Source organism: Salmo trutta, chromosome 31 (assembly GCF_901001165.1).
Source record: "Salmo trutta chromosome 31, fSalTru1.1, whole genome shotgun sequence".
Taxonomy (NCBI): Eukaryota; Metazoa; Chordata; class Actinopteri; order Salmoniformes; family Salmonidae; genus Salmo; species Salmo trutta.
Window position 1 is genome coordinate 26,981,572 of NC_042987.1, and position 16,181 is coordinate 26,997,752.

The 16,181-nt window shown below is 48.3% G+C and overlaps 1 protein-coding gene across 5 annotated transcripts in view; it reads right to left on the reverse strand.

Moving 5' to 3' along the window:
* Positions 1-13,341, reverse strand: part of LOC115169838 (ephrin type-B receptor 1) — a 394,957-nt gene extending 381,616 nt beyond the window's left edge. For 3 of the 5 annotated variants that reach the window (XM_029725852.1, XM_029725850.1, XM_029725847.1), the window contains exon 1: positions 13,040-13,340. In XM_029725852.1, the coding sequence (XP_029581712.1) occupies positions 13,040-13,103 (64 nt within the window). In that variant the 5' untranslated portion in view covers positions 13,104-13,340. Of the gene's footprint in view, positions 1-12,919 lie in introns of all 5 variants that reach the window. The other 2 variants (XM_029725849.1, XM_029725851.1) reach the window with 2 other exon arrangements.
* Between the last annotated feature and the right edge of the window lie 2,840 nt (positions 13,342-16,181).

Genomic DNA, 16,181 nt, shown 5'->3' on the forward strand with positions numbered 1-16,181 from the left:
ATGTGACAGTCTATAGGGAGGAGGTCAGAGACCTGACCATGTGGAGCAAGGACACAAACCTCTCCCTCAACGTGGTCAAGACAAAGGAGATGATTGTGTACTACAGGAAAAGGAGGACTGAGCACCCCCCGGGTTGAGAGCTTCAAGTTTCTTGGCGTCCACATCACCAACAAACTAACATGGTCCAAGCACACCAAGACAGTCGTGAAGAGGGCATGACAAAACCTATTCCCCCTCAGGAGACAGAAAATATTTGGCATGGGTCCTCAGATCCTCAAAAGGTTTTACAGTTGCACCATCGAGAGCATCCTGGTGGGTTGCATCACTGCCTGGTATGGCAACTGCTCGGCCTCCGACCGCAAGGCACTACAGAGGGTAGTGGGTACGGCCCAGTACATCACCGGGGCCAAGCTTCCTGCCATCCAGGACCTCTATACCAGGCGGTGTCAGAGGAAGGCCCTAAAAATGTCAAAGACTCCAGCTCCCCTAGTCATAGATTATTCTCTCTGCTGCCGCACGGCAAGCGGTACCAGAGCGCCAAGTCTAGGTCCAAGAGGCTTCTAAACAGCTTCAACCCCCAAGCCATAAGACTCCTAAACATCTAATGAAATGGCTGCCCAGACTATTTGCATTGCCCCCCCCCTTATTTTACGCTGCTGCTACTCTCTGTTTTTATTTATGCATAGTCACTTTAATAACTCTACCGACTGCACATGTACATAAACTCAGCAAAAAAAGAAAGGTCCTCTCACTGTCAACTGCGTTTATTTTCAGCAAACTTAACATGTGTAAAAATTTGTATGAACATAACAAGATTCAACAACTGAGACTTAAACTGAAGTTCCACAGACATATGACAGAAATTGAATAATGTGTCTCCGAAGAAAGGGGGGGGTCAAAATCAAAAGTAACAGTCAGTATCTGGTGTGGCCACCAGCTGCATTAAGTACTGCAGTTCATCTCCTCCTCATGGACAGCACCAGATTTGCTGTGAGATGTTACCCCACTCTTCCACCAAGGCACCTGCAAGTTCCCGGATATTTCTGGGGGGAATGGCGCTAGCCCTCACCCTCCGATCCAGCAGGTCCCAGACGTGCTCAATGGGATTGAGATCCGGGCTTTTCGCTGGCCATGGCAGAACACTGACATTTCTGTCTTGCAGGAAATCACACACAGAACAAGCAGTACGGCTGGTGGCATTGTCATGCTGGAGGGTCATGTCAGGATGAGCCTGCAGGAAGGGTACCACATGAGGGAGGAGAATGTCTTCCCTGTAACACACAGCGTTGAGATTTCCTGCAATGACAACAGGCTCAGTCCGATGATGCTGTGACATACCACCCCAGACCTTGATGGACTCTCCACCTCCAAATCGATCCCACTCCAGAGTACAGGCCTCGGTGTAACGCTCATTCTTTAGATGATAAACGTAAATCCGACCATCACCGCTGGTGAGACAAAACCGCGACTCGTCAGTGAAGAGCACTTTTTGCCAGTCCTGTCTGTTCCAGCGACGGTGGGTATGTGCCCATAGGTGACGTTGTTGCCGGTGATGTCTGGTGAGGACCTGACTTACAACAGGCCTACAAGCCCTCAGTCCAGCCTCTCTCAACCTATTGCGGACAGTCTGAGCACTGACGGAGGGATTGTGCGTTCCTGGTGTAACTCGGGCAGTTGTTGTTGCCATCATGTACCTGTCCTGCAGGTGTGATGTTCGGATGTACCGATCCTGTGCAGGTTTTGTTACACGTGGTCTGCCACTGCGAGGACGATCAACTGTCCGTCTTGTCTCCCTGTAGCTCTGTTTTAGGCGTCTCACAGGACGGAAATTGCAATTTATTGCTCTGGCCACATCTGCAGTTCTCATGCCTCCTTGCAGCATGCCGAAGGCACGTTCACACAGATGAGCTGGGACCCTGGGTATCTTTCTTTTGGTGTTTTTCAGAGTCAGTAGAAAGACCTCTTAATTGCCTACCGTCTGTAAGCTGTTAGTGTCTTCACGACCGTTCCACAGGTGCATTTTCATTAATTGTTTATGGTTCATTGAACAAGCATGGGAAACAGAGTTTAAACCCTTTACAATGAAGATCTGTGAAGTTGTTTGGATTTTTACGAATTATCTTTGAAAGACAGGGTCCTTAAATAGGGACGTTTCTTTTTTTGCTTGAGTTTATTACCTCAATTACCTCGACACCGGTGCCCCCGCACATTGACTCTGTACCGGTACCCCTGTATATAGCCTCCACATTGACTCTGTACATATACCCCCTGTATATAGCCTCGCTATTGTTATTTTACTGCTGCTCTTTAATTATTTGTTACTTTTATCTCTTACTTTTTAGGTATTTTCTTAAAACTGCATTGTTGGTTAATTGCTTGTAAGTATGCATTTCACTGTCGTATTCGGCGCATGTGACAAATAAAATGTGATTTGATTTGATTGTGTAACGATTGATTGAAGTAACTTTTCATTAGATAACAAGTTGTATGTTTAGATGGAGGTAGCTGATTTTGTGTCATGTACAGCATTTCATGTTTTGAAAGTTTTAATGCATTTTGCAAATTAAATATGTAATTTTGGCCAACGTGTTTCAGTTTGGGGCTATGTGTTAATTGTTTGGACAAATGTGCTCAAGCAATCAAGAAAATTGTAATTCGATTTATCACCCAGCTCTAGAGTGATTGGTTATATAAACTGATCTATCCAGTGTTTGGACGTGTGATTGGTTAGATAAGGCAGTCTAGCCAGTGTTTGGACATGTGATTGGTTAGATAAGGCAGTCTATCCACCTGTGCTGCATGGTGATAGCAGGAGAGTGTGAAGCGAGACCAGTAAAACACAACATTCCACAGAGATAGCGTCTCTACAGCGAATCAGAACACAGGAGCCTGTGACAGTCAGGACTAGACCACCAACATGTAATGCTAGTGAAGACGAGGGTGTCTATTCCCATGCAAGTGCACACATGAATACACAGATACGCAAATGGACACACACAGACACACACACACGTATAGACAAACACAAAGTGGACTGTGCACAAACACACACACACAGGCAGTCACACAAACAGAAACACACAGACACACATGCACACACACATGCACACACACACACACACACTCTCTCTCACTGACAACACACACACAAATCACATTCCACTCCATCTCCCCCCAACACCACCTCCTATCCACCATCTGGCTGTTTTGAGGCTCATGTGTCTCTGGGGTAAGGTGAGCTCTGAGGGGGATTGTGTGTGTGCGTCCTGTGGGTGGTGAAAGCCATGGAAGACTGGCTCCACTGAGCTGTAACAGCCCTAATGCCCCTCAGTTCTCTGTAATGGTCCTTGGCATCATGGTCTCAGGCATCATGGTCTCAGGCATCATGGACTCAGGCATCATGGTCTCAGGCATCAGAATGGCGGATGGGCCATCTTCCTCAGTCAGGCGTCAAACAGTGGCAGGGCTGGAGGCAGGCTGGGGATCACCACTATCACAAAGCCTTTAGAGCTTATTGTAGCCAGAAGAAACATATATTCACGATTTCACTAATATCATCAAATCAATAAATCGTTTTTTGGCTCATTCAGTAGTTTTTACCTGATTAAGTAGAACCCTGTTGAAAAATTATGTTAAAAGTATAATTTATATTCCAAAAAGATACATTGACCATAAGAATTTTAATGCTTCCTGTTGTCATGACTTTTTGATTTATGGCCCAGTGTCAAAACACCGGTTTTAAATTCATCATCAATATGCTGAAAAAAGTTGTGATATTTTGAAGACCAATACATAAAAGTTACTCTCTAGACACACGTCACACTTGAGTTCAGATTTTTGTATTTAGCTAAATTAGTACCTTATAAACAGCACACGCACCAGTATTTACCAAGCGGTCACTCAAGACTGGAATTGATTAGCTTGTTCTACTGTGATCAAAAGCAAGGGCAAATTAATCACTCACATCAATATTGAATTGAAATCAATTAACTTGAGTATACTGCATATATCTGTCGATAAATGAGAACCTGTTGTAGTAATTCGTAGGCGATGTCATGGCGACGTGGGCTAGAAAAGCTCATGTGCAGAAACACGTCATTGGGTCTAATGGTCGCGTTGCGCCGAACTGTGCATGTGCAGGCCGTCAAAACAAAGGCACTCCATCAATATAAAGTTGTTTTGATCAAAATGAAAACGTGTCAGTGTCACAACTTCCGGCGAAGTTGGTCCCTCTCCCTGTTCGGGTGGCATTCGGCGGTCGAAGTCACCGATCTTCTAGCCATCGCTGATCCACTTTTCATTTTCCATTGGTTTTGTCTTGTCTTCCATCACACCTGGTTCCAATTCCATCAATTACACGTTGTGTATTTAACCCTCTGTTCCCCCTCATGTCCTTGTCGGCATTGCACTACAGAATTACCGACCAAACTATGGAGTCAGCAGGAGCAGGTACCCCGGGTATAGGGGTAGAGGAGCGCGTCCTGGAGCACGCAGCAATGCTCCACCATCTTGGCACCGCCATGGACCGCGTTGTCCAGACAATGGACCGCTAGGAGAGACAGGGAGTTCTTCAAGCGCCTCCACCAGCACAACCGGAGTCTCCCCTGAGCGCCCCTCTTCCTCCTGGTCCCAGTGGGATTCGTCTCTCCCTGCCCCAGGAATAAGACGGAAAGGCTGCGAACTGCCAGGGGTTCCTTTTACAACTAGACCTATACCTGGCCATCGTCCACCCGGCTCCGTCGGGCCATGAGAGGGTGTCCGCCCTCGTCTCGTGCCTCACCAGGAAAGCCCTGGAGTTGGCCAACGCCGTGTGGAGAGAGGGAGATGCGGCGTTAGACCAGTTTGAGCAGTTCACCCGCCGTTTCCGGGCTGTCTTCGACCACCCGCCCGAGGGTAGAGCAGTGGGTGAACGCTTCTTCCATCTGAGGCAGGAGACGAGGAGTGCCCAGGAGTTCGCCCTGGAGTTTAGGACCCTGGCTGCCGGCGTGGGATGGAACGACAGGGCCCTGATCGACCATTACCGCTGCAGTCTGTGCGAGAACGTCCGACGGGAGTTGGCCTGCAGAAACACCACCCTCACGTTCGACCAGCTGGTGGACCTGTCCATCCGGCTGGACAATCTGCTGGCTACTCGCGGACGTCCAGATCGGGGTCTGGTGGTTCCATCCCCCCGCACCCCCTCTCCTCTACCCATGGAACTGGGAGAGGGGGTGCACAGGGAGACTGGAGGGGGTTCCAGCTCGTGCACCATCTGTGGCCGCAGAGGTCACACTGCCGGTCGGTGCCGGGTTGGTTCCTCTGGGGATCGAGGCAGCAGGCAGGGCGCTCTGACGTCACCCCAGGTAAGCCGTCACCATTCTCACCCAGAGCCCTCAGTTGCACATATGTTTGTGTGTGTCACTTTCCCTGAGTTTTCCCCAGATTCCCAGCATAAAGCGCTCGTCGATTCAGGCGCGGCTGGGAATTTTATTGATAGAGCGTTAGCCCATAGTTTAGGGATCCCCATTGTTCCCGTGGATGTGCCCTTCCCCGTTCACGCCTTAGATAGTCGACCATTAGGGTCAGGGTTGATTAGGGAGGTCGCCGCTCCTTTGGGCATGGTGACTCAGGGGGGTCATAAGGAGAGAATTAGTCTCTTCCTTATTGACTCTCCTGCGTTTCCCGTGGTGCTGGGCCTAACCTGGTTAGCTTGTCATAACCCCACTGTTTCTTGGACACAGAGGGCTCTCACGGGGTGGTCGCGAGAGGGCTCAGGTAGGTGTTTAGGGGTTTCCGTTGGCGCCACTACGGTGGAGAGTCCAGACCAGGTCTCCACCGTGCGCATTCCCCCTGAATATGCCAATTTGGCTCTCGCCTTCCCCAAAAAGAAGGCGACTCAATTACCACCCCATCGACTGGGCGATTGTGTGATAAATCTCCTGGTAGACGCTGCACTTCCCAGGAGTCACGCGTTTCCCCTCTCACAGGCAGAAACGGAGGCTATGGAAACATATGTCTCCGAATCCCTGCGTCAGGGGTACATTCGGTCCTCCACTTCACCCACCTCCTCAAGTTTATTTTTTGTGAAGAAGAAGGAGGGAAGCCTGCGCCCGTGTATTGACTATCGGGGTCTGAATCACATCACTGTGAGGTATAGTTACCTGCTACCACTCATAGCCACAGCGATTGAGTCAATGCACGGGGCGCGCTTCTTCACCAAACTAGATCTCAGGAGTGCTTACAACCTGGTGCGTGTCCGGGAGGGAGACGAGTGGAAGACGGCTTTCAGTACAACCTCAGGGCACTATGAGTACCTCGTCATGCCGTACGGGTTGATGAATGCGCCATCAGTCTTCCAAGCCTTTGTAGACAAGATTTTCAGGGACCTGAACGGGCAGGGTGTAGTGGTGTATATTGATGACATTTTGATATACTCCGTTACACGCGCCGAGCATGTGTCCCTGATGCGCAGGGTGCTTGGTCGCCTGTTGGAGCATGACCTGTACGTCAAGGCTGAGAAATGCCTGTTCTTCCAACAGTCCATCTCCTTCCTAGGGTATCGCATTTCCACCTCAGGGGGGGAGATGGAGAGTGACCGCATTTCAGCCATGCGTAATTGACCGACTCCCACCACGGTAAAGGAGGTGCAGCGGTTCTTAGGGTTTGCCAAATACTACCGGAGGTTTTGGTCAGGTAGCGGCTCCCATTACCTCACTGCTGAAGGGGGGCCCGGTACATTTGCAGTGGTCAGCTGAGGCGGACAGGGCTTTTAGTCACCTGAGGGCTCTGTTTACCTCAGCTCCCGTGCTGGCCCATCCGGATCCCTCTTTGGCGTTCATAGTGGAGGTGGACGCGTCCGAGGCTGGGATAGGAGCTGTGCTTTCTCAGCACTCGGGTACGCCACCGAAGCTCCGCCCCTGTGCCTTCTTCTCGAAGAAGCTCAGCCCGGCAGAGCAAAACTATGACGTGGGGGACCGGGAGCTGTTGGCTGTCGTCAAGGCCTTGAAGGTGTGGAGACATTGGCTTGAGGGGGCTAAACACCCTTTTCTCATCTGGACTGACCACCACAATCTGGAGTACATCCGGGCGGCGAGGAGACTGAACCCTCGCCAGGCAAGGTGGGCCATGTTTTTCACCCATTTTATGTTTACCCTTTCCTACAGATCAGGCTCCCAGAACGTGAAGGCAGACGCATTGTCCCGGCTGTATGACACAGAGGAGCGGCCCATGGATCCCACTCCCATACTCCCCGCCTCCTGCCTGGTGGCGCCGGTAATGTGGGAGCTGGACACGGACATTGAGCAGGCATTACGTGCAGAGCCCGCTCCTGTCCAGTGTCCCGCTGGGCGTCTGTACGTCCCGTCTGCTGTTCGTAACCGGTTGATCTATTGGGCCCACACGTCACCCTCCTCTGGTCATCATGGGATCGGTCGGACAGTGCGCTGTTTGAGCGGGAGGTACTGGTGGCCTACCTTGGCTAAGGACATGAGGGTTTATGTTTCCTCCTGCTCGGTGTGCACCCAGTGTAAGGCTCCTAGGCACAAGCCCAGAGGTAAGCTCGTGCCCTGGGCCGAGATGGCACAGAACTCACGTCGCCACTCCTCCACTAACCTCTCTCCCTTCCAGTGCGTACTGGGGTGTCAGCCGGTTCTGGCACCTTGGCATCAGAGTCCAACCGAGGTTCCTGCGGTGGACGACTGGTTCAGGCGCACACAGGAGACATGGGAAGCTGTCCGTGTTCACCTTCAGCAGGCCGAAAGGTGAACGCAGATCGCCACCGCAGAGAGGCCCCGGTGTTCACACCGGGGGACCGGGTCTGGCACTCGACCCAAAACCTGCCCCTCCGCCTGCCCTGCCGGAAGCTGGGTCCGCGGTTTGTGGGGCCATTTAAAGTCCTGAGGAGAGTGAACGAGGTTTGTTATTGGTTACAGCTTCCACCCGATTACCGTATTAACCCCTCGTTCCATATGTCTCTCCTCAGGCCGGTGGTGGCTGGCCCGCTCCAGGAGTCTTAGGTGCGTGAGGTTCCTCCGCCCCCTATAGAACGGCGTACTCCGTTCGCTCCATACTGGATTCGAGGCATCGGGCGAGGGGCCTTCAGTATCTCGTGGAGTGGGAGGGGTACGGTCCGGAGGAGAGGTGCTGGGTTCCGGTCGAGGACGTGTTGAACCCTTCAATGCTGCAGGAGTTCCACCGTCTTCGCCTGGATCGCCCTGCGCCTCGCCCTCCGGGTCGTCCCCGAGGCCGGTGTCAACTCGCTGCTGGAGCCGCGCGTTAAGGGGGGGGGTACTGTCACGACTTCCGCCGAAGTTGGTCCCTCTCCTTGTTCGGGCGGCGTTTGGCGGTCGAAGTCACTGACCTTCTAGCCATCGCTGATCCACTTTTCATTTTCCATTGGTTTTGTCTTGTCTTCTATCACACCTGGTTCCAATTCCATCAATTACATGTTGTGTATTTAACCCTCTGTTCCCCTCATGTCCTTGTCGGTAATTGTTTCTTGTAGTGCTTATGCACGGTATCCTGGTATTTACCGGGTTTTGTTTGACCCAATTATTGTATTGTTCTGTTGACGGTGGTTTATGGATATTAAACGACACCGTTGTAAATCAGTTTCCGCTCTCCTGCACCTGACTTCTCTGCCGCCAGTACACATTGCACTACAGTCAGTTTGTCACTCTCACGAGGTTGGAGTAATAACATGTTCAACTACTTAAGACATTGGGTCTAATCTGAGTTGTGCCTTTCGAAATCGAGAAAATGAACAGCTAAGGAAGAATTGTTCACTTCTCCAACTCCAAACCGCGGTCTGGTCTGCTGAGTCTGCTTCGCGAAGCATTCCCGGAGGTATCGTGATGTTGGGCCTCTGGGTTTAGAAATGCTTTGGGTAAGTGTTAGATTTCATAAGTGTTATGAAGGCAGGTGCCAGGCCAGCAGCAAAGTAGAACTATTTTCTCTCCAAGCACTCTAATGTACCCATTACAGGTTAATAACACGACGCAACGCAGAGTGCCTGGATACAGCCCTTAGCCGTGGTATATTGGCCATATACCACAAACCCCTGAGGTACCTTATTGCTATTATAAACTGGTTACTGGTAATTAGATTAGTAAAAATAAATGTTTTGTCATACCCATGGTATGCGGTCTGATATACCACGGCTGTCAGCCAATCAGCATTCAGGGCTCGAACCACCCAGATTATAATAGCCCTACATACCACTCGGCTCACAACACAGGCCAGAAGTGTACACTATAGATGCTGCAGGATATGGAAAGTGTAGAATTGTGTTCTACTTCACACAGCATTATAGGTCAGCAGATCAGCACTAGCCCTGAAGCAAAGATGCATACAGGTTCACACACACAAGTACTCACACACAAACACACACACGTATGACTGTTTCACCCCTCCTTCCCATACAGAATAGGGCTGTTTTTTCTCTTTCTCCATTTGGAGAGAGGGAGTGAGAGGTGAGGACTGGTCTTCTAAACCTCCATTAGTGACTTCTCTCTCTTCATCACAGATGGGGTCAAGGTCTCTCTCTCTCCCTCTCTATCAAACACAAACACAGTCAATTTTATTACAAAAAAAGTACTTTTGTTTGCTGAATCTACTGTAACGCTGCTCTCTTCTTATTCAGACATAATATTGATACTGCCTAGAGAGAATTGGGTCTGTGTTATTATACTAGGAACTGATATGACAGAGAATGTGTTGGTTTGACTGGAAGATGACTTGGTGGTTGAAGCTCATGCATGAACATGTACTAGTCTTATTATTGTTAATCCATCATGCCACTGGGTAGGTGTTATTACAGTATCGCTGGTATTCAATACCTCCTCCTATGGGACTGGTTACTATACACACACCTGTTGTCTTCTGGGTTGGACATGTCTCTCTCTCTCTCTCTCTCTCTCTCTCTCCCACACACACGCACAAAGGCTGTTGGATTTGCTATCATCAGCATCAATTTGTACCTATTTAGCAACGGATGACTTCATGATCATGGCTGTTCTTTGCCAAACACAATCTTTACTTTTTTCATCTAACTCCCTTTTCTCCAGCCCTTTCTCTCTCTCCCACCCTCACTCTTTCTCCAGCCCTTTCTCTCTCTCCTGCCCTCTCTCTTTCTCCTGCCCTCTCTCTTTCCCTCACTCTCTCTCTCTCTCTCTCTCTCTCACCCGCTGTCTCTCCCTCCTGCCCTCTCTCATTCTTCTGGCCTCTCTCTCTCTTTCCCTCACTCTCTCTCTTCTCTCTGGTTCCTGCTGTAGTTGATGAATGTGTCTTGTACCAGAACAGTCAGTCCCCAGCTAGTTAATGGAGGATTTGGTTGTTCTCTCTCTCTCTCTCTCTTTCTCCCTCCATCTCTATGTCCTCTCTGTCCCTCGCCACTTTCTCTTCCCCTCCTCTTCCTCCTTCTCTCACTACCCCTCCATCTATATACCCCTCTCTCTCCTCCTCCATCCATACATCCATTTCTCTCTCCCAGTCAGCTAAGCAGCCTTAATTGGTTTAAGGGCAAACAGAAATAAGCAATGGCTCTATAAGTAGTGGAGAATGACCACTATTGTTGTGAATAATGATACACACTTGCACAGAGAGAGAGGGAGTAAGAGAGAGAGCTGGAGAGAGAGAGATAAAGAGAGAGATGGGGCACTGCACATGCATTTTTCCTCTAATGGCATGCAAATACCTCTTCTCTCTGTCCTCTCTATCCTCCCTCTCTTGGCCCAGCCCATGATGATTTACCGACTGTATGTCTCTGTGCTTTTCCTCTCCTCTGCCAGTGTGTGTGTGTGTGTGTGTGTGTGTGTGTGTGTGTGTGTGTGTGTGTGTGTGTGTGTGTGTGTGTGTGTGCGCGCGCGTCCTTGCCTGCCTGCCTGTGTCAATGTGTGGGTGCTTGCCTCCAGCCCCCAAACTATCCCTCACACGTAACCAGAGCCACAGCCAGTCATTTCTAATGTCCCATAAACAGTTGATAGGATCAGGGTTTTCTGACCCGGTCTTTCTAACATCATGACCTTTCATTGAAGCCATGGCTGCCCTCACACGGACAGACGTCTGCCATCAGTCAGACAGACGTGTGTCTCTGTGTGTCTACCAGTCCATCCACCACATATCAGCCTAGTGGAGGGGCTACTCTCTATTCATCACCAATCTGTCCATATGGTCAGTGGTGCCCCCCCAGACACACGTAGACTCATACACAAACACGTCTCATATATACACACAGGGTGATCTCTGACACTGTGTCTGTGATTATGGGGCTGATGTGGTGATTAGGGACAGATAATCAGATTAACAGGGACACAGATCTGGGGAGGGATAATGTGGCAAGGGCTCTCTCTCTCTCTCTCTCTCTCTGTCTCTCTGTCTCTCTCTCTCTGTCTCACCCCCTCTCTCTCTCTCTCTCTCTCTCTGTCTCTGTCTCTCTCTCTGTCTCTCTCTCTCTCTGTCTCTCTCTCTCTCTCTCTCTCTCTCACACACACACACACACACACACACACACACACACACACACACACACACACACACGCACACACACACACACACACACAGTAACACACACAGAAAGAGAGAGAGAGAGTGAGGCCAACAGATTGTAAATCATATCAGCTAACATCTTAACCTGCCCGTGAGACAATCTCCTTTCAATTAACCAGCCTAAACAAGGAAATCACTCTCATCGCTGGTGTTGCCTGGGTAAACCAATGTGTCTCCCCGACACATCTGTTCAACCCAATATCCAGCGTTGTCTTTCTGGACAGACCGTTAAAGCTACAGTCAGGGATTTCGGGAAGCTGTTCAATGGGTCACGTGTGTGTGTGATAGAATACGATGAATATAAACAAGCAAGCAGCGCTTTACTGAATTACATAGCAACACAGCTACCCAGGCAGCATGAACGTTGTAATCATTATGAGAATAAAAAGATGAAACAGAGATACTACGATCATGTAACGCCCACTGCACTTGCTAGTCTTTAATTCATTCCACTTGTTTATGCTAAGCAGAGAACCACGAGAGACCATCTGCTTTGGAGAGTGTGTGAGCATAGAAAGTGAAGTTTGAGAACTCTTCCGTAGTCAAGAGGCTGAAGCATGATATGCATGCCGCACATACATTATGTCTAGTGCCCTAGTCCCTCGGCTCCTACACAGGAAATGAAGAACATGTTAAAGCTCTAAGAAGGGCTATTAGCCAAGGATGCTGATGGCACACTTGTCTGTTGATTTCCCTTACACAGTGTGTGCTTGTGTATCTGTCTGTGCGTGTGGGTGGGTGCCAAAGAGGACCAGCCAGACAGACCAGAAAACAGACAGGGAAAAGGGTCCTATTGTACGTACATGTAGCCACAGAGTTCTGATCTGGAGGTGCCTCATCACCATGGTTTGATCTGGCGGAGTCATTACTGTCGCTAAACAGTTCCAGCAGCCATCTATAAAATCGCCCGATATTTATCCTACTGCTGCTCGGATGTTGGCGCTAAAAACAAATGATAAGCCTATGTCAGGACGTGACCCGAATAACATACGGAGCCTGCGAGGCGGAGAGGGCTAGCCTACACCCAGGCGCTGAGGACGACACTCGCAGGGAAAAGAGCATCTCTCCCTGTTATGTCACAGATAGTGTTCCAAACCCGATGTAGGCTATAGATCACCACACAATTATCTCATGGAATAATAAGCCACCCCAACAAAACAAATAAAAAGAGCCTCCCACATGTTGGCTATATTTTAATTGTGTAACGAAAACCAATTCAAAGAGAAGTTTATAGTATTTATAGAACCAGTGCGTTGAAGGCTATTGCCAGACCCACTGACACAGAGAGACCACTGCTCCGTGCTATTCGGAATAAAATAACGGGAACCGGCTTGCCATGACCAACGTGCATTCCATCCCCTGTATTCAACTGACATCACAGAGCGCACGCTCTCACCGTTACAATGTGCATGTGCCATTCCATTGGAGAGCCGCGCGAGAGAGCCAGTGTGAGTTCCGGAGCGGAGCAGTCATTCCAAACCATCAAAACACAGCAATGATCATTCCCATAATTTACCTTCCATCGCAGAAACCGTGGTGGTGATGATGACACATAAAACTGCAAACAAATCCACAGTCATTGCAGAAATGTATAGTCCACACAGTCTAGAGGCCTATCCACTGAGAACCACGCAGGACACGCACACAAACAAATCCCTTCGGTTGTCACAGAGCGGTGTATTCATTCCAGTCAGTAAGCCCGTGTTATGAGAGTCACATTTCCAGCCGTACTAAAACAGTGCGTGACAACCAGTGTAGGACCCTGCCGAATGTATGGGATGGAGGCGAGAGTGAGAAGTGGGCAAGACAGCTTCTTTACACCCCGCTAAAGCGGCAGGGCCAATCACAGATTTAAAAGTGAAAATCGCTAACCAATCGCCAATGGTCTGCTCCTCCCAGCTGCATTGTGAAAACACAAAACTTTTCCCTGACCTATTTGAAACGACAGCCGACCGCGTCAGCGAAGGAGAATAGCACCACCAATTGGTCCGTTTGGGTATTACATTATTAGATGGTCCCCAAAAATGTAATAGAAGACCTACATTTCTCATTTCTCATCTCTCGCTCTCTCTCTCTCCCGTCACCCCATCTCTAACCCAATTGCTTTTACCCCCTTTTTTCCCATGAAAGTGTACACATAAATTGTTAGATTACTTGATAAATATTACTGCACTGTCGGAACTAGGCGCACAAGCATTTCGCTACACTCGCATCAACATCTGCTAACCATGTGCATGTGACCAATAAACGTTGATTTTATTTGATTATTCACTCCCATTCACTCATTTAATTCAACGATTAAAACGCATTGGATTGGTGATTGCATTTTGCTGAAGGGAATTCCCACCACATTCATTACACCAGTCCAATCCCTAAACATATATGGGGGGGGGTTAAGTGCAAAATGCACATTTCAGGAAGAAGGGAGAAAACAGAATTGGTCTACTGTTCCTCTCACTCACAGACTTCCCCCTCCCTTACCTTCCCACTCCAGTGTCTCATGGCTGGCGTATCACTTGGCAGTCTCCCTCCCCTATTATCTTAAATCAGAGTCCCAAGCACCATTTGCATTCATATTACTCTTTAATAGCCGTGGCAATAGATCCACAGGCATCTCCTAATGGAAGTTAATATTGGCAATCCCCAGAAGGAGCCATACTCCGTAGTAATTCATGGATTGATACAGTATTTCAATTACATGTTTCAAGGACAAAAGTACATGGTTTTGTTGTAGTGGGGACACTAGCATCAGTAATCTCTAAAAATTATACTTTAAGGAAAATGTTTTTATATTTGTTTGTTCATTTAAAAAATAAAAAATAAAATGTTTTATTTTATTTTATTGGTCACGTACACATGGTTAGCAGATGTTAATGCGAGTGTAGTGAAATGCGTCTGCTTCTAGTTTCGACAGTGCAGTAATATCTAACAAGTAATTTAACAACTCCCAACAACTACCTAATACACTCAGATCTAAAGGGGTGAATGAGAATATGTACTTATAAGTATATGGATGAGCGATGGCCAAGCGGCAAAGGCAAGGTGCAATAGATGGTATAAAATACAGTATTTACATGTGATATTAGTAATGTAAGATATGTAAACATTATTAAAGTGGCATTATTTGTTGTGACATTGTTTAAAGTGACTAGTGATCCATTTATTAAAGAGTCCAGTGATTGGGTCTCAATGTAGGCAGCAGCCTCTCAGAGTTAGTGATTGCTGTTTAGCAGTCTGATGGCCTTGAGATAGAAGCTGTTTTCAATCTCTCGGTCCCAGCTTTGATGCACCTGTACTGACCTCGCCTTCTTGATGGTTGCGGTGTGAACAGGCAGTGGCTCGGGTGGTTGTTATCCTTGATGATCTTTTTGTCCTTCCTGTGACATCGGGTGCTGTAGGTGTCATGGAGGGCAGGTAGTTTGCCCCGGTGATGCGTTGTGCAGACCACACCACCCTCTGGAGAGCCTTACGGTTGAGGGCGGTGCAGTTGCCCTACCAGGCTGTGATACAACCCGACAGGATGCTCTCGATTGTGCATCTGTAAAGTTTGTCAGGGTTTTAGGTGCCAAAAAATCTCACATAATATAATTAACTCACATAATATAATTTAAAAGTATGCATTAAGATGTCTATAATATAATACATGTGGTAAAAACTAATGTAGACATCATTAAATTGATTTCTACAGCTTCCAAAATATTTTTTACAATGCTGGGGGTAGTGCCAAGATGGAGGCAAGGTGACCTATCGGTCATCTAGTGTAGTAATGTGTGTCATTGTTGTATATTTGATGAATTTGTACCTTTCCTCTGTACATAGTGTTTTTTTTGTGGTATTGTGTGTTGTCCTGTTCACTGTTGCAATGCTATGCCTTTTGGCCAGGTCGTCATTGTAAAGGAGAATTGGTTCTCAATTGACTTACCTGGTTAAATATAAAATAAGTTTAGAATTCTTCCTCATTTATTCAACGTTTGGGGATATTAGAATGCTCGTCTTAACCGTTTACCTTCAACCTTGCCTCTCCTCACCGCCTCGTCCTATTGTGAGATCATGAGTGTACATGCTGCAACAGACGGGGGACACAAAGGGTGGTTTCCCCAGGGATGTGCTGGGGGACCAGGATCTGGAAGAGGAGGGAGGTTATGATAACCAATAACCCCCAAACCCCAACACCTGTCTGGGGCAGGTTGGTCCATCTTACTCTCCTGGAACTGAGTCTTCTATGGATGGCCTGGTTCATTCTATTTCAACCTCTGCCTTCCAACTTCATCCCTCTATATCTTGGATTTGGGCCTCCCTCCATTCTCCCCCTTCTTCCATCCCCCCTTCCCTTCACCTTCCCTCCTATGTTTCTACTCTACTGTTTATCGAACAGAAACAAAATAATAAAGGGACATGACTGCACAAAACCTCCCTTTCCCTCTGCGTCCAATGAACTAGGTCAGTACAACACAGCAAACATTGCAGAAACCCTTTTAAAACATAATGGCAACGTACAACGACTCTCGAACCTGAGTTAACCAGAGATCCATTTGTCATTTTTAATGGTGTGGTGTGGATGGGGACAGTGTTTTAAGCTCTCGACCCTGCTTGGCCGCAGTGCGCCACAGTGGATTTACGAGGTCCACCTAGCTCTTATTTGTCATGCCTCGGTCCCC